Raw genomic sequence first — 18,082 nt, 5'->3', positions numbered from 1 at the left:
GGGGGGGAGAGAGGGAGGACGAACCGCGTGGGTGTAGCGTTGGGACAATATTTGCATCCCCGGGTTTTTCTAAACATAAACAAAAGGAAGACACGGTTAACGCGCGGGGTTATGAATGAGCACAGTGACCACGGGAACATGGCGTTGCTTTGCTGCTTGTCAAGGCAGTGTTGGGAGAGGATTGGAGGCTCCTCCCCTCCCCTGCCCTGCCCTCCTCTCCTCTCCTCTCCCCTCCCTCTCTCTGTGGGCAGACTCGGGATCTGTGTGTGTGTGTGTGTGTGTATGATCCCATTGCAAAGGAAAAAAAAGTGGGCTGACTGAAAAAAAAAGTGGCGTCGCCACCGCTCGGCTGCAAACTCCGAGAGAGGGAGGGGGAGGAGGAGGAGAGAGAGGCAAGGGGAGGAGGAGGAGGAGGGGGATTACAGAGAGTGGGAGACAGAAGATGGCTGACTTGGCTGGCCAGCTGCAGCCCTGTGTGGCGTTAGCAGGCACATCTCCACCACCGCTCTCCTCACCTCAACAATGACAGCCCACCATTGAGGGGGGTGGGGGAGGAAAAAGGAGTGTGTAATAATAAAAAAAGGCAGAGGAGAGAGGTGGGGGGAATCCAACACACAGCAGCAGCCAGAGAGCCGCCGGCGTCACATCTCGGTGGGAAAGAAGGCTTGTGACAGCTCGGGCTGGAGGAGGGAAGCTAGCGGCTTTCCCTCCTTCCCTCTCTTACTCACTCACTCACTCACCATGGCAGAGATGGAGAAGGAGGGCAGACCGCCGGAAAACAAGAGGAGCAGAAAACCAGCTCACCCCGTTAAAAGGGAAATAAACGAGGAGATGAAGGTACGCTGGCTTCCTGTCACTGGGGGGGGGGGGGGGGGGGTCAGAGTGGAGAGCAATTGGTCTGCGTCCCGTCTGCCTGTCTTTCTGTTGTTGTGTTGTCTCCAGCATTTAGCAATGATAAAGGTGCTGCATCTATTCGGAGGGATTCAAACAGCCGGGCTTTAGGTCCTCTTTCAATTTCTCTTCACAGAAATGAATGCTGGATTCGGGATGTCTGTGCGTCCCCCCCCCCCCCCCCCCTCCCCATTTAACAATTATACATTGTAACGTGTGTAATAATAATAACAAAACGCAAATCTGTTGCAGATTTGGTGATCCATTGATGCTGGTTGGAGTTAATAAGTGGGCATTTTCGTGCATTTACAGCGGTTGGTACCGTCTTTGTAACAGTCAGCGGCAGATCTGTAATTAAATTGTCAGATTGAAATGAGGCTGTGACTACAGTACCCGGAGTGTGTGAAGACACCGACCAACCCTTCATTTTAATTTTGCTCCCTCTTTCCCCCAGCAACTCCACGCCCCCCACCCCCCTTCCCCGTTTTCTTTACTTCCAACACTGACGCTGTTGTCTACTTAGTAATATCTGACTCGTGGAGGGACAACTGACACATCCTTTCATCGTTGCATTAACTATTTTATTCCAGTTAAAGAAAGATTTCTCCCCTCCTCACTATACCCCACCTCCTCCTCCTCCACCGCTCCTCCTCCTCCCCGGGTAATTCAACAGTGTTTTCGATACAATGAGTTGCCTTCTGTCAGTGCCCAGATGTGTGGAGGTAGGTGTAGGGATGTGTGTGCTGGGAGGTGTACTCCAGATGTGCGTGTGTTGGACTAATTGTTACATTGATCATTTATGTTACTTCTTTAAGTCCTTTAAATATGTGAAAGCTAATTATTAATACCATTGTTTTATAATTTTTGAAACGTTGTGCAAAGGGCAAAATGCTTTAAAACAGTTTCCAAATATTTTATGGGTGGTCAAAAGATTACTTTGAAAATTCTGACTCAAAGCGCCTGAAATAAATTAGTTACCTATCGAACATCTCTGAGTTCAAGTCACTTCACATCAGGCATTGTCCTTGTTCCCCATTTCCAAATGTCGAGAAACCAGGATTGTTATAACCTGATTAAGAACCTTGATTAAAACTTTGGAAGATGAAAGCGACTTTTTGCATTGGTATTCTTGCTGAAATAAGTTCCATATTATTTCAGTTTGTTTCAGTTAATTGAGCAATACCGACAAATGCCTTTGTCGAAAGTGTATTTAGGGGTTCAATGAGATTTGTTGAAAAATGTTTATGTTATTCACCATGTTTGTTAATTATAGAGACTTTCTTCACTAATCTATCTGGAATCTAAGTGTGATATTGTACAGTCTGACATGTTATTTTATTGCAAAATAGTTTTCATTGAATAACTGCATCATTGAGAGGAGGTGTTAAGATTTGTAATATAATTTTAAAAAAAATCCTAGCTCTTTATTGTGTGAATTCTTCGGGTTTAGGATTACAAATTAACTAATTTTGATGAAAACATGTTGCTGTGAAATGTTATCCTGGTGGGTATAAAGGCTGACTGTGCGGGATGCTTGCTAAATTCTCTGGGTTTGTTTTGTTTACTTTGGCTACATCAAGTCTTAGCGGTTTCTGAGATAGTCATTCTTCTATAACAGATGTTTGTCTGAACTGCAGAGGAAGAAACAAAAACAACATTGTTTGAAGTGTGCTGGTTGGTGGGTGGGGGCAGGGGTTGAAGGGGGAGAAACTGCACAGGCTCTGCTCCAGTGTTCCTGCAGCACAATGTATTTTCACTTTTTGTAAATGTGATCCAGGATAGAGGATGTTTGGGATGGAGATAAGGCCTTGCTTTGTAAAGAGGTATCACGCTGGCAACCTTATAATAGGTTTGTAACAGCCATTCTGTCTAAAACAGTATCATTTCACAGACATTACCATTCTCATAGACATCAAAAGACATTTTATTGAAGTTGCATGCCATAAATCACTGCCTTTATTGACTGTATTTTTCATAAAGCAGCTTTACAGTTTTCAAATTGAAAACTGTCACTCGGGGTGAACAATTGTCCAAGCCAAACTAATGTACCATTTGTACCTCTCTAAAAGTAAATTCTGACAGAAAATGTATTTACTTGAAATGTTATCTACATCTGGTGACTGAAATATTCTTATATCGTATATAATTAAAAATGTGCGAGTAGGATTCTCGTTTAATTTTAAGAACACAATGTACCCTTGTGTGGATTCATATCTGAAAAACTAGAAGAAAGTCTCAGTGTGTTTCTTTCATTTCACTGACTTTCATCTGGACCAGTGTAAAATAACCATGGAAAGTAATCAGGGTAAACTAAAAAGAAAGGAATGCATACAGCAATAGGCAGTCGACTTTAGCCTAAGCTGTAAAAACTGTAACACGAGCAGGCAAAGCAGATCAGCTTTCAAACTTTAAGGTAAGAGAAAATGAAAGAGATGTGGTGATTTTGTGTGGGGCAGGGGAGGGGGACTGTGGGAGCAAGGTTGGGAGGGGGTTAGAGCAAAGGATTGAGAAAGGCCATTTGGGATAAGGAGGAGGAAGAGAAGGAGGAGGAGGGGCCCCTCAGGGTAACTTGGCACAGGATTAGGGAATTTTATCATAGTATACAGTGACCTACTCAAGTTACGGCCTGCAAGGGATCAAATTGCTTCCCTTGCTAGCAGAAATACAGAGGGTTTGGTGTGATTTGCCCCCCCCCCCCCCCCCTCACACACACACACACATCCACTCCCCTCCTAGATGAAGAAAAAGACCATTGGTATGAGGTGCTACATAATGTCTGTGTAAATACTGTGAAGCCATGTTGAATGAACCTTGAATATTGTTTGAGGTGGGCGGTGGAATAGACATGTTTAGATCATTTTCAGTAAATATGAAAATATATGGTCCAATGACCATAACTTGTATCAATTCATTGGCACAGTATTTAGTGAATTGCTGAAGTGTATAAGAAATTACTTTGCCAGAAGTTTAAATAATTATCTGCTTTCGAATAATGGTATTGCCCCCAAGTGATTTTATTACAAGATGCTGATCTGTGCATCATTGAAATTCACATTTTACTCACATTGTATGTTATGTAAAAGCCTGTCTTTACTCCTGGATTTTCTTTTGAATAGAGTAAGTTCTGTTTGAGTTACTTTATATTACTACTTTCTGTTTTTGAAATTGATTTGGTGGTGATTGGCACAGCTCCCGATATCATTGCAAACTGTGAAATAAGCCTAGAATGAGAATCTGAGCTGCAGATGTTGTAGAATGCATCTGTATCTTTGAACCTGTGTTTTTGTTACAGATCTGGTAATGGTATATTCAGTACTTGCACGGGAAGCAGTCTGGTATTCAATTATCCCTTAATTGAAATGCTTGGATTACATAGTGAAACAGATATGCTGCTTTTTTGAGGGAGGGATGGGGGAAGGGGAGGTTACTTGTAGTAGCCCCATTCTTGCCAGCTATCTCCCTGAGCTGGATAAGTGAAACCCTTCTGCGTCATAGACTTCTGTGTGTCCACCTTCAATACTGCTCCCCAATCTGTGAGCAGGAAGTATGCTCCTGTGTGGCCAGAGAAAGAATGGAATCTATCTGCCCAAACACATCTCCAAAGGCAGATTACCAGGACTTTGTTTAGTACGAGGACAACAACATGCCTGCTTGAGATGTGGTCAGATATTCTCAAAGAAGATTAGCTTGAACTCAGATTGTGTTCCATTGTTTGGAAGGCCACCAGTACTGCTCGAGCCCCATTCGCACTGTTAAAACCTCTTCATGCATTAATGAGAAATGATTGCATTGGTACAATGAAACAGTGGACCGACAGTGTATGTACATGATAGTGACATAAACATACCCTGAAGTGATTGTCATACCGTTCGAAGATGGTAACATGATTGTTCTAAGGCAAATGCTACAAAGAACTCAAATTAATGTGAGGGATTAAATTTCAATACTGAGTAAATGATTTTGAACATTTTATCAGAAAGTTTATATTGGGAGGTTATTTCAGTGCATTATTCCATTTATTAAATGGGTGCAATTAAATAATTATGTGTAGGGCGGCATGTGGTGCAGTGGTTAGCACTGGGACTGTGGTGCTGAGGACCCGGGTTCGAATCCCGGCCCTGGGTCACTGTTCGTGTGGAGTTTGCACATTCTCCCCATGTCTGCGTGTGTTTCATCCCCACAACTCAAAGATGTGCAGTTTAGGTGGATTGGCCACGCTAAATTGGCCCTTAATTGGAGAAAAAATAATTGGGTACTCTAAATTGAAAAGAAAAATTATGTGTAAAATTAGCATAATAAAGTTTCTTCATATCCTTAATTGTGTTTTTTTTTGTTCTAAAAAAGAAAGCAGTGATCCTCTGACGACCTAGTTGGTTAATGCACCACCCAGTGTGGTACAGAGTAGAAGCTTCTAGATTGGATTTCTGACTTGTGCATACTTAACTGCCTTGCTGGAGGATAAAAGAGCGCAAGAAAGAGCAAGACTGAGAGTGGAGCCAGGGCAATAAAAGAGTGCAAGAAAGAATGAGACTGTGAATGGAGCCAGGGGGATAAATGAGTGAGACTGAGCACAGTGCTAGCTTGGAGTCTGGAACTCCTGAGGTCACATTCATAATTCACAAGTGATGCAAGGAAAATGGAAGCAGCTGATTGGGTGAGTACAGGCAGGTCAATATTTGCTACTTTTATCGCTTATTGTTTGTAAGATCTATATTTTGTGTTCTAAAGCTTGTAAGGGCTATCTTCTGTTTGAAAGGGTTATATTCTGTAATAATGAAGACCAGGGAAGAAGAGTTATTTATAATATAAGAGCCATAGAGTTTTTGATATTATTTGATTTTAAGTATCTTCCAAAAGGTTTAAGTTAAATGGGTACGTCATGGCAGGAGAAAGACATGGTATGCTAACCCTGTTCTTTGTGGGAAGCCATGAACATTTCTCGTACCCGGGGCCAGAAAGTGTGCAGGAAGTGTCTACAGCTGCAGTTCCGAGAAGCCCAGGTTTGGAGCTGGAGTGAAGGCTGGGGATACTGTGGAGCATCTGCGAGACAGAGAGTATCGTGGATAGCACGTAAATAGATGTAAACAGGTATGACATAGTTAGGATTATGAAGATGGCTGCAGGGTGACCAGGGATGGGAATTCAATATCCAGGGGAATTCAGTATTTAGGAAGAACAGACAAAAAGGAAAAGGTAGTGGGGTTACAATAATGAAGAAGGATATTAGCTCTGAATGTGGAAACTGTATGGGTAGAGCTAAGAAAGACCAAGAGGCAAAAACGTTATTGAAGTTCTTTATAGACTTCCAATCTATAGCGGTGATGTTGGAATTGGCATTAAACAGAAAATTAGAGATATATGCGTCCAATGATGTGCAGGTTAGGTGGATTGGTCATGCTAAATTGCCCTTGGTGTCCAAAAAGGTTGGTGGGGTTACTGGGTTACGGGGATAGGGTGGAGGCATGGGCTTAAGTAGGGTGCTGTTTCCAAGGGCTGGTGCAGAATCGGCGGGCCGAATGGTCTCCTTCTGCACTGTAAATTCTATGATAAAGGAACATTTGTAATTATGTGTGACTTTAATCTACATATATATTTGGAAAATCAAATTAGTCACAATACCATAAAGGGGAAATTCCTGGAGTGTATACAGTATGGTTTTCTGGACCAATACATTGAGGAACCAACTAAAGAATAGGCCATCCTGGCCTGGTATTGGGGGTTGGTTAGCTCAGTTGGCTAGACAGCTGGTTCATGATGTGGAGCAATGCCAATGGTGGGGGTTCAATGCCCGTACTGGCTTAGGTTCTTCATGAGGGCTCACTTTCTCAACTTTGCCCCTTGCCTGAGGTGTGGATGACCCTCGGGTTAAATCACCACCAGTCAACTCTCAAAAGTAGGAGCAGTTTACATGAAAGGAATAATTGCCAATCTAGTTGTGTGAAGTCTCTTGCGGATGAGTGACCATAATATGATATAATTCTTCATCAAGATAGAGAGTGATGTGGTTGATTCTGAGACTTGGATCCTGAATCTACACAAAGGAAATCAAGATGGTATGAGATGCAAGTTTGCTGTAATGGATTGGGGACCATTACTTAAAAGGAAGATGGTTGGTAGTCAATGGCAAACATTTAAAGAGCGCATTGATAAACTGCAATAATTGTTCATTCCTGTTTGGTGCAAAAATAAAATGGGAAAGGTGGCCAAACTATAGCTTGAGAGGGAAATTCCGGAACTTATTAGATCCAAGGAAGAGGCATACAAATTGGCCAGAAAAAACAGCTGACCTGAGGATTGGGAGCAGTTTAGAATTCAGCAAAAGAGAACCAATGGATTGATTTAAGATGGGGAAAATAGGAGTACGAGAGGAGGCTTGTGAGGAACATAAAAACTGATGGTAAAAGCTTCTACAGGTATGTGAAAAGAAGAAGATTGGTGATGACACATTTAGGTCTCTTAGTCAGAAACAGGGGAATTTATAATGGGGAGCAAAGAAATGCTCACCAAATACTTTGGTTCTGTTTTCACAAAGAAGAATATAAATAGCACACTAGAAATGTTGGGGAACACAGTGTTTAGTGAGAGGGAAGAACTGAAGGAAATCAGTATTATTAGGGAAATGTTGGGGAAATTAATGGGATTGAAGGCCAATAAATCCCCAGGGCCTGATAATCTACATCCCAGAGTACTTAAGGAAGTGGCCTCAGAAATAGTGGTTGTATTGGTGGTCATCTTCGAAGATTTTATAGACTCTGGAACATTTCCTACTGATTGGAGGGTAGCTAATATAACCCCACTATTTAAAAAGGGAGGCAGAGAGCAAACAGGAAATTATAGATTAGTAAACCTGAATTCTGCAGTGGGGAAGATGCTAGAGGCCATTATAAAAGATTTAATAGCAGAGTACTTGGCAAAAAAGTGGCAGTATTGGACAGAATCAGTTAGATTTAGGAAAGGAAAATCATGATTGGAATTCTTCGAGGATGCAACTAGTAGAGTTGATGAGGGGGAGCCAGTGGATGTGGTTTATTTGGACTTTCAGAAGGATTTTGACAAAACCCCAGATGAGATTAGCATGTAAAATTAAAACGTATGGGATTGGGAGTGTTTTGAGATGGATAGAAAATTGGTTGGCAGGATACAGATTAGGAATAAACAGGGTTTTTTCCAAATGGGGGTACCGCAAGGTACCAGTGTTAGGACCCCAGCTATTTACAATATATATTAATGATTTAGATGAGGGAACTAAATGCATCTCCAAATTTGTAGCTGCCACAAAGCTGGGTGGTAGGGTGAGTTGTGAGGAGGATGTAGATGCTTCAGTGTGATTTGGACAAGTTGAGTGAGTGGGCAAATGCATGGTTGATGTAGTATAATTTGGATAAATATGAGGTTATCCACTTTGGTAACAAAGACAAGAAGGCAGATTATTATCTGAATGGCTATAAAATGAGAGAGAGGAATGTGCAATGAGACCTGGGTGTCCTTGTACACCAGTGCCTGAAAGTAAGCATGAGGGTGCAGCAGGCAGTAAAGAAGGCAAATGGTATATTGACCTTCGTAGCAAGATGATTTGAGCACAGGAGCAGGGATGTCTTGTTGCAATTATACAGGGCCTTGTGAGACCACACCTGGGATATTTTAGACCAAAAGACCATAAGACATAGGAGCAGAATTAGGCCACTCAGCCATCGAGTCTGCTCCACCATTCAATCATGGCTCATATTTTTCTCATCCCCATTCTCCTGCCTTCTCCCCATAATCCCTGATCCCCTTATTAATCAAGAACCTATCTATCTCTGTCTTAAACACATTCAGTGATTTGGCTCCCACCGCCTTCTGCGGCAAAGAGTTCCACAGATTCACCACCCTCTGGCTGAAGAAATCCCTCCTCATCTCTGTTTTGAAGGATAACCCCTTTAGTCTGAGATTGTGTCCTCTGCTTCTAGTTTTTCCTACAAGTGGAAACATCCTCTCCACGTCCACTCTATCCAGGCCTCACAGTATCCTGTAAGTTACAATAAGATCCCCCCCCGCCATCCTTCAAAACTCCAACGAGTACAGACCCAGAGTCCTCAACCGTTCCTCATACGACAAGCTCTTCATCCCAGGGATCATTCTTGTGAACCTCCTCTGGACCCTTTTCAAGGCCAGCAAATCCTTCCTTAGATACGGGGCCCAAAACTGTTCACAATACTCCAAATGGGGTCTGACCAGAGCCTTGTACAGCCTCAGAAGTACATCCCTGCTCTTGTATTCTAGCCCTCTTGACATGAATGCTAACATTACCTTCCTAACTGAAGACTGAACCTGCAGATTAACCTTAAGAGAATCTTGAGCAAGGACTTCCAAGTCCCTTTGTGCTTCTGATTTTTGAAGCATTTCTCCATTTAGAAAATAGCCTGTATCTTCATTCCTCCTTCCAAAGTGAATAATCTCACACTTTTCCACATTGTATTCCATCTGCTACTTCTTTGCCCACTCTCCTAGCCTGTCCAAGTCCTTTTGCAGCCCTCCTGCTTCCTCAATACGACCTGACCCTCTGCATATCTTTGAATCATCTGCAAACTTAGTAACAGTTCCTTCTTCCAGATCATTAATGTACATTGTGAAAAGTTGTGGTCCTTGAGGCACACCACTAGTCACTGGCTGCCATCCTGAAAAAGACCCCATTATCCCCAATCTCTGCCTTCTGCCAATCAGCCAATCCTCTATCCATGCCAGGATCTTACCCTTAACACCATAGGCTCTTAACCTATTTAACAGTCTCCTGTGCGGCACTTTGTCAAAGGCCTTCTGGAAATGCAAATAAATCACATTCACTCGTTCTCCTTTGTCAAACTTCCTTGTTACCTCCTCAATGAACTCTAACAGATTTGTCAGACACAACCTCCCGTTGACATAGCCGTGCTGACTCTGTCCTATTTTATCATGCACTTCCAAGTACTCCGCGATCTCATCTTTAATAATGGACTCTAAAATCCTACCGATGACCAAAGTCAGGCTAACCGGCCTATAATCTCCCATCTTTTGCCTCCCTCCCTTCTTAAACAGAGGCGTTACATTAGCCACTTTCCAGTCCTCTGGGACCGTCCATGCCTCCAGTGATTCCTGAAAGATCACCACCAATACCTCCACAATTTCCTCAGCTATCTCTTTTAGAACCCTGGGGTGTAGCCCATCGGGTCCAGGTGATTTATCCACCTTCAGACCTTTCAGTTTCCCCAGAACCTTCTCTTTAGTGATGACCACTACGCTCACCTTTCCCCCCTGATTCTCCTGGAGCTCTGGCATCCCACTGGTGGCTTCCACTGCAAAGATTGATGCAAAATAACTATTCAGTTCCTCTGCCATTTCTTTATTACCTATTATTACATCTCCAGCCACATTTCCCATTGGTCCAATGTTTATTTTTGCCACTCTCTTACCTTTTATATATTGCTTTTAAAGGCTTGAAAATCCTGTGGCTTCCCACTAATCCTCGCCACTTTATATGCTTTTTCTTTTGCTTTTATGCTGTCCTTGGCTTCCCTCGTCAGTCATGGATGCCTTGTCATCCCCTTAGCATGTTTCGTCCTCCTTGGGACAAATTCCTGCTATTGCTGTTCCACTCCTTTTCCAGTCAACTCTGGCCAGCTCCTCCCTCATGTCTTTGTAATTACCCTTATTTAATTGTAATACCGTTACATCTGATTGCAGCTTCTCCCTCTCAAACTGCAGGATAAATTCTATCATATTGTGGTCACTGCTCCCTAAAAGTTCCTTCACCTTAAGTTCCCTAATCAAGTCTGCCTCATGCACATCACTAAATCCAGAATTGCCTGTTCCCTAGCAGGCTCTGTCACAAGCTGCTCCAAAAAATAATCTTAGACATTCCACAAATTCTTTTTCTTGGAATCCACTACCAACCTGATTTTCCCAGTCCACCTGCATATTGAAGTCCCCATGCCTTTTCTATCTCCTGGTTTTGTCTCCTCATCTCAGGAAGGATGTTGTTACTCTCGAGGGTGTGCAGCGAAAGTTTACCAGACTGATTTCTGGGATTACGGGACTGACCTATGAGGCGAGATTGAGTCGGTTCGGATTATATTTGCTGGAGTTCAGAAGAATGAAGAGGTGGGGGAGGCAGCATGGTGGCACAGTGGTTAGCACTGCTGCCTCATGGCACCAAGATCCCGGCTCTGGATCACCGTCTGTGTGGAGTTTGCACATTCCCCCGTGTTTGCGTGGGTTTCGCCCCCACAACCCGTAGATGTGCAGGATAGGTGGATTGGCCACGCTAAATTGCCCCTTTATTGGAAAAAATGAATTGAGCATTCTAAATTTAAAAAAAGAATGAGTGGGGGGGTGGGGGGGGGGGGGGGGGGGGGATCTCACAGAAACCTATAAAATTCTAGAACTTGACAGGGTAGGTGCAAGAAGGATGTTCCCGATGACAGGGGAGTCCAGAACCAGGGATCACAGTCTCAGGATATGAGATATACGATTTAGGACTGCAACAAGGAGAAATTTCTTCACTCAGGGAGTGGTGAGTCTGTGGAATTTATTGCCACAGAAAGCAGTTGAGGCCAAAACATTGAGGGCGGGATTTTCCATTCCTGAGACTGTGTTGACGCCGGGGCAGGATCCGTAGACTTCCATGACAGGAAAACTGGTGCCGCACCTGGACTGATTCAGTGACTCGTGGGGGGCTAGCACCGGTGCCACATAGAACACAATTGATTCCAATGAGAAATGATGCGGGATTCGCCGGGTTCATGATTGACTCTCAGCGGGCTGGCAAGCTGCATATACACATTACAGTCCCCACATACACTCATTCCAGTCAACAAGGTAGCACTGGCTGTACTGGACCGCACCCATCCTGCTGATGGGACGGCTGGGGCCAGAGGGCACCTAGAGGGATGCCCTGGGGGGACATCCATATGACCTGTGGTCCTAAGTTCACAGTGGGCAGTCAACGGTATGCGCAGCTGCATGGCTACCTTGCAGGCCTTGGCAATGGTGCTCCTTGCCCATCAACCCCGACCCTACAGCCCACCTCCTGGCCACCCCCCTCTACTCCCCTCGGCCGTGTCAGAAACTCCCGGCCAGTGACTAAACTGTCAGCAAAAACTGTGGTGATGGTGGACACTTTTCGTAACTCCTCTCTCTGCCTCAGCAGCCACAGTGCATGTTTCACAATTTTTAAAAGCACAAGTGAACCTCGCCTTCGGATATTCGCTCCTGGGGAGGCGGACCATTGCGGAGGCCCCATAGAATAACGGTTCTAGCCCACAAATTATATGCCAATGGCGCTTACCGCAGGTGCATTCTGGAACGCATTGACGCAGCTGTCGAGGCACTGGAGAATTGCGATTTGGTGCCCGTCACTATTTTGGTGTCAAAACCGATTCTCCGCCCAATCACATTTGCCGATGGAGAATCCCACCCTATATGTTTTCAGGAAGGAGTTAGATATAGCTCTTTGGCCTAATGGGATCAAAGATTATGGGAGGAAAGCCCGAACAGGTTACCGAATTGGATGATCAGTCACGATGATAATGAATGGCGGAGCAGACTTGCAGGGCCGAATCGCCTACTCCTGCCCCTATTTTCTGTTTTTCTATGTTAAACTAGTGCACTGTTCATGTTGGTCTCAACGAAGCTGAATGAGCTGGGGGAATTTTACTCTTGATTACTGCCAGTATACTGAGCATCCGAGTAAAAGTAAATTACCTTGCCCCACTAAAGTCAAAATTGCTGCTGTTGAAAAAATATTTGATATTCTACTAAAGGTAACCAATAAAGGATGCAAGGCTGCCCAGGGGAAGAGAAAGGTGAAAGAGTGGTCCAAAACAGAAACCTCTCAAAACGAAGCAAATCCTAAACCTGAGATCCTTCAATGTCAGATTATCAGTCACAAATTAACTATGTACCCGAGGCATCAATTTACAGCAAAAATATAAACCTAGTTAATAGGGCAAGTAGAGTCTGTGGCATGCACTGCAGGGGACAGCAAATCATGCTTTAAACTGAGTTTGCTGCCCGATTGCGATTAATGTGGCTCTTTCAGTCCCTGATTGTCGTCGATTATCATTAGGATGATTAAGGTGTGCAGTACCCTATGACTGCATTTTTGTATTCTTGTACAGATCGCTATCTTATCCAGCTTTGTAACAATGCAAGCACACACTGAAAATGTAGCTCCGTCATGCATTACCATGAATGTAGTGCTGGTTCGACATCCTTAGGTGAACTTGATATTGAAATATTTTTTTTCTCCCTTCCCTCTTACCTTTCCTCTCTGTACTGGCCTGATTTAACATGTCATTACCAAAATTCAAATGTAAACTAAATCATTTTGATATTGTGTTAATATGATTCTTTGCGATACTCTGAATTCATTTCAAATTTATTTTACAAAAAAGAATAGCCTTGCAATCACAAATCCTTCAGCCAAATGTTATGCAATTCAACACGCTCTGCAGCTCTGATTCATGTTTGCAAAGGCAAAACCGACTTTTATATTGCTAAATCATTTTGCAATTCATGTATATTGTGTGAAAATTTACATGCTCACTCTTATGTATTACTTTACTTCTCTAGTTATTATTCTCTTTCTGTTTCTCTCTTCACCATTAAGCTGGCTTTGTGATTTGTGTTTTCTTCTGTCATTCGTCCTCTTGTGAGAGAATACCAGACAACGCCATGGAGGCTGCACAATCTGAGTAGTGAAAGGGGCTGTGTTAAACTACAGGCCCTATTGTTTTAAGAACCACTTAACTGGATTCTCCGGGCGCGATTCTCCCATGACTCTCCCCTCACCTGTATGGGAGAATAGGCGTTCGCGCCATTCTTTCCCGCGGCGCCGGTCCGACGACGGCAGGCCATTGTCCGAGGAGCGGAGAATCGGCGTCATTTGCGCCGGCGCGTTTGGCACGGCGCCGGTCGCGGGTCACTGTTCATGGCCGGGCCGCCAATTCTCCCGCGTTGATGGGCCGAGCGGAAACGGCAGAGTCCCGCTGGCGCCGTTCACACCTGGGGTGAAAAGGGTCGGAGAATCGCCCGGGGCCGCCGAAAATTCCGCCCCCGCCGCGGCAGAAATTCTCCCCCACCCGAGAATTTGCGGGGGCGGGAATCACCCCACACCGATCGGCGAGCCCCCTGCGGCGATTCTCCGGCCTGAAGTCCCGCCGCTGGGAGGCCTCTCCCGCCGCCGAGGTTTGAACCACCTCTGGCGGGATCGGCGGCGCGAGCGGGCCCCCGGGGTCCTGGGGGAGGGCGCAGGGTGATCGGACCCCGGGGGGTGCCCCCAGGGTGGCCAGGCCCGCGATCGGGACCCACCAATCGGCGGGTGGGCCAGTGCCGTGGGGGCACTCTTTTTCTTCCGCTGCTGCCACTGCCTCCACCATGGCGGAGGCGGAAGAGAATCCCCCAGCGCGCATGTGCCGGTGGTGACGTTAGCGGCAGCATGCGCGAACCGGCGAAGGCCTTTCGGCCAGCCCCGGTGCCGGGCAGCGGGTGTCAAAGGCCGCCGGTGCCGGTTTTGGTGCCAGTCGGCGTGTGCCAACCGCTCCGGCACGGGCCTAGCCCCCAAAAGTGCGGAGAATTCCACACCTTTGGGGAGGCCCGACGCCTGAGTGGTTGGCGCCACTCCCCTACGCCGGGACCCCCCGCCCCGCCGGGTAGGGGAGAATCCCGCCCCTGGTAGCTGTCGGCGGGAACTCTGCGCGAAGGGTCGGGGGGGGGACAGCCTGTGGGGTGGGGGAAAGCGCTTCTACACTGGGGGGGGGGCTCCGATGGGGTATAGCCCGCGATTGGGGCTCATCGATCGGCGGGCCGGCTTCTTCCACCCCCCACCCCTCCGGGCCAACTCTTTGGTGCGCGTCCGTCCACAGAACCCCCGCGCCATGTTGCGTCGGGGCCGGAGCGTTCCATTAGTCTACCGCGCTTGCGTCGGTTGGCACTTTGCCACTCCCCATGCGCGGGTTGGCGCCGCCCCCAGTCTGCGGCAGGATGTAAGGCTGGAGCGACATGAATCCCTGTGCGGGCCAGAATCGCTACTGCCCGCACACGTTTTGCGCCGTCGTGAAACGCAACGCCGTTCATGACGGTGCGGACATTTAGTCCCGCGATCGGTGAATCACGCCCTCTGTTTATGAGACATTGGGTGGGATTTTCTGATTGTCGGCTCTGAAATTGCGTTCGGCGATTGGCCGGAGAATCCGTTTTATGCCGAAATCGGGGGCAGTGCCGTTTTTCAGATACTCCGCCCCCTGACAAACAGCCCTCCCCCTATGAGCCGCACCCGATGGGCCAACGTCCCGACGACGTCGGTCACGTGTCCTCTCTGTTTTCGAGGTCCTTATGTGGCGGCTGCGGGCTGTGTTCAGCGCCGCCACGGGTGGGTCGCTGTTCCGCTGGCCAGGGGAGCTTTGGTGGGGGCTGGGGGGGGGACTGGTGGGGGTGGTCCGGTCCAGGGGTGGCGAGAGGAGTTACAGGGGGACACTATCTGGCAGGCTGGGTCCGTGCGCGGCCTGTGCCATGTTGTACGGCGCAGCCACCGCCGTGTGCATGCACAGGCTCGGCAATTCTCCATCTGCATCTGCAGGTTTACATGACGTGGCTGCTAGACCCCCACCAGGCGGATGATTGGTGCGAGGGCAACACCAGATATAGCCTCAAAATAGGAAAATCCAGCCCTAAATGTTGACGCCAATGCAGAGTCCGTGAACATTTACAACAAAAAAACCGCGCTACACCTGGACCCATTCCACTCCTGTTGAGGGGCTAGCACCGATGCCATGTGGAACACAATTGATTCCAATGAAAAACAGTGCAAGATTCGCTGGGTCCGTGATCGACAGTCGGGAGTTGGACAAGCTGCAGCCGCACATACATATTACAATCCCCACACATACTCATTCCAGCCAACAAGATGGTACTGGTTGCGCTGGAGCGCGCCCATACAGCTGATGGGCCAGAGGACACCTCGGGGGGTGCCCTGGTGGGATATCTACACGACCTGTGGCACTAGGTTCAAAGTGGGCTGTTAGCGGTGTGCATAGCTGCATGGCTGTCTTACCGACTGCACAACGGTGTTCCATGCCTGTCCACCCCAACCCCACAGCCTACCGCCTGGCCATCCCCCACTACTCCCCCCAGCCCTGGCAGAAGTCCCTCGGTCGGCGGCACAACTGTCAGGAAACTATGACAAGTTGGACACCTATATCTCTCTCTCTCTCAGCAGCTGCCACCCCGGTTGGACGATTTTTAAAAGCACAAGTGAACCACGCCGTCGGGAACTCGGCCCATTGGAGGCGGAGAATTGCGGATGCTCCTGTGAATACTGGGTCAGGCCTGCTAATGATATGCAAACGGTGTCGACTGTATGTGCCTTCCAGAATGCATTGATGCCTCTGTCGAGGTTCTGGAGTATTGCGGTTGGCGTCAAATTCGCGCCTGCTGTTATTCCGGGGTCCGAACTTATTCTCCACACAATCGCCTTTCCTGATTTCCGCGTCGACTAATGGAGAATCCCACCTAATATATTTTAGTTGGCAATCCTAAGGCAAACTAGTGGTGGGCAAAATCTCACAAAGGAGACCCCTGCCAACTTTATAAACACCAGAAATTTCAATAGCAAGGAGGCAGCACTTGCCATTATTAAGGTGTTAACACAACCCGCCCGCCAGGAATGTGTGGTGAGGAAGAGTTGTCCGATTGTAACCCTTATCCACTTGTACTACTCCACTGTGAGCGATTTATTGAGCTTTGGCAATTCTATCTCGCCATGAGCATCTCCATTGTGTGTCCTAGAGTTGCTGAATTTGCAACATTAACATGAATTAATCTCACCACAGCCATTTATGGTTGGTAATTTATGTCAAAAACATTCCACTAATGAGACAATTTATGGTCCTGATATGGCATACCGCTTTGGGAGGGCCAGAAAGGGAACAATGAAATTGGAGGCTCCTGCAGGTGATAAATTATTCCTCGAGGATTTTTTATTTTTTCATGAGAAATTTATATTTTTTCTTACTTTCCCTTTGTCATTTTTCTCTCTCAATCCAATGTTTCTTTCCCCCTCTCTCTTTCTCGATCTAGTCTGACTCCAATTCACCCTAGGTACTGCCCTCTTCATTATTCACTGTTTCTTTCCTTATGCTTAAACGTCATGGCTTCCCATGGACCATTACACCCACATTTATGATGATGCAAACGCACCGATGGCACTATTATCAATTTGCTGGAAATGCAATTTGTAGTATTAATATAATACAATCTGAAGGATTAGGTAAATAATATCATTCACGGTACTCATCATGAGATTTCCCACTGCAGCAATTTCTGGGTGTTGGGTGTCACCAGGGCTTTTTAAAAATACACGCACAAAATGTTTGAAATGCTGTTGAAAGTGCATTCATTCAGTGTTCATCCCTAGTTGCCCGAAGAGGGTGATAGTGAATCCCTTTTTAGATATCCCTTAGCACTTGTAGTGGACGTGTTAGATAGGGAATTCCAGAATTCTGAACCATCCTCAGTGAAACAGTGATACATCATCCTGACTTGGTCATATGCTTTGACAGAGGGTAGGACCTTTTGGAAAATGCTGTTCCCAAGATATTCCTTCCCTAATCCTTCCCATTGGTGAGAGGTCATAGGACTCGGACATATGTTCAAAATAAGTTTGGTGAGTTCATGCAATGTAACCTGTAGCTAGCACATAATGGAGCCACACTGCTGTGGTGATGGAGTAGAGGTTCTAATCAATTCAACTGTTTTTTGTCCTGGATTGTGTTGAATTTCTTGAGGTACTATGGCTGCGCCTTTTCATTTACTGTATCAAACTCATGATTTACCCATGCTTTACCTTGCTTTTGTTCTTTTTCTCTTTAAAAATTTCAAGTACCCAATTATTTTTTTTCCAATTAAGGGGCAATTTAGCGTGGCCAATCTACCTAGCCTGCACATCTTTGGGTTGTGGGGTGAGACCCATGCAGACACAGGGAGAATGTGCAAACTCCACATGGACAGTGACCCAGACCAGGATCGAACCTGGGACCTTGGTGGCGTGAGGCAGCAGTGCTAACTACTCCCAACCATGCCGCCCTTTACTTTGCTTTTGTAACCAAGCTATTAATATTGCTGAAACAAAAGCTTGTGGTCCCCAAAAGATCAACAGTGCATGACTCGGGTATTATGG

At 46.2% G+C, this 18,082-nt stretch overlaps 1 protein-coding gene across 8 annotated transcripts in view; it reads left to right on the top strand.

Moving 5' to 3' along the window:
* The first annotated feature begins 267 nt into the window (after positions 1-267).
* Positions 268-18,082, top strand: part of sobpa (sine oculis binding protein homolog (Drosophila) a) — a 383,474-nt gene continuing 365,659 nt past the window's right edge. For 5 of the 8 annotated variants that reach the window (XM_038799231.1, XM_038799230.1, XM_038799229.1 and 2 more), the window contains exon 1: positions 269-837. Coding sequence is in view for 7 of the 8 variants with exons in the window: in XM_038799230.1 (XP_038655158.1) it covers positions 742-837 (96 nt within the window). In the remaining variant the exon portion in view is untranslated. Of the gene's footprint in view, positions 838-1,422; positions 1,614-18,082 lie in introns of those variants that run through there. The other 3 variants (XM_038799228.1, XM_038799224.1, XM_038799226.1) reach the window with 3 other exon arrangements.

The sequence above is a fragment of the Scyliorhinus canicula genome, chromosome 6 (assembly GCF_902713615.1).
Source record: "Scyliorhinus canicula chromosome 6, sScyCan1.1, whole genome shotgun sequence".
NCBI classification, from domain to species: Eukaryota; Metazoa; Chordata; class Chondrichthyes; order Carcharhiniformes; family Scyliorhinidae; genus Scyliorhinus; species Scyliorhinus canicula.
Note: the sequence above shows the minus strand (reverse complement) of the source record. Positions and strands in the feature narration are given on the sequence as shown.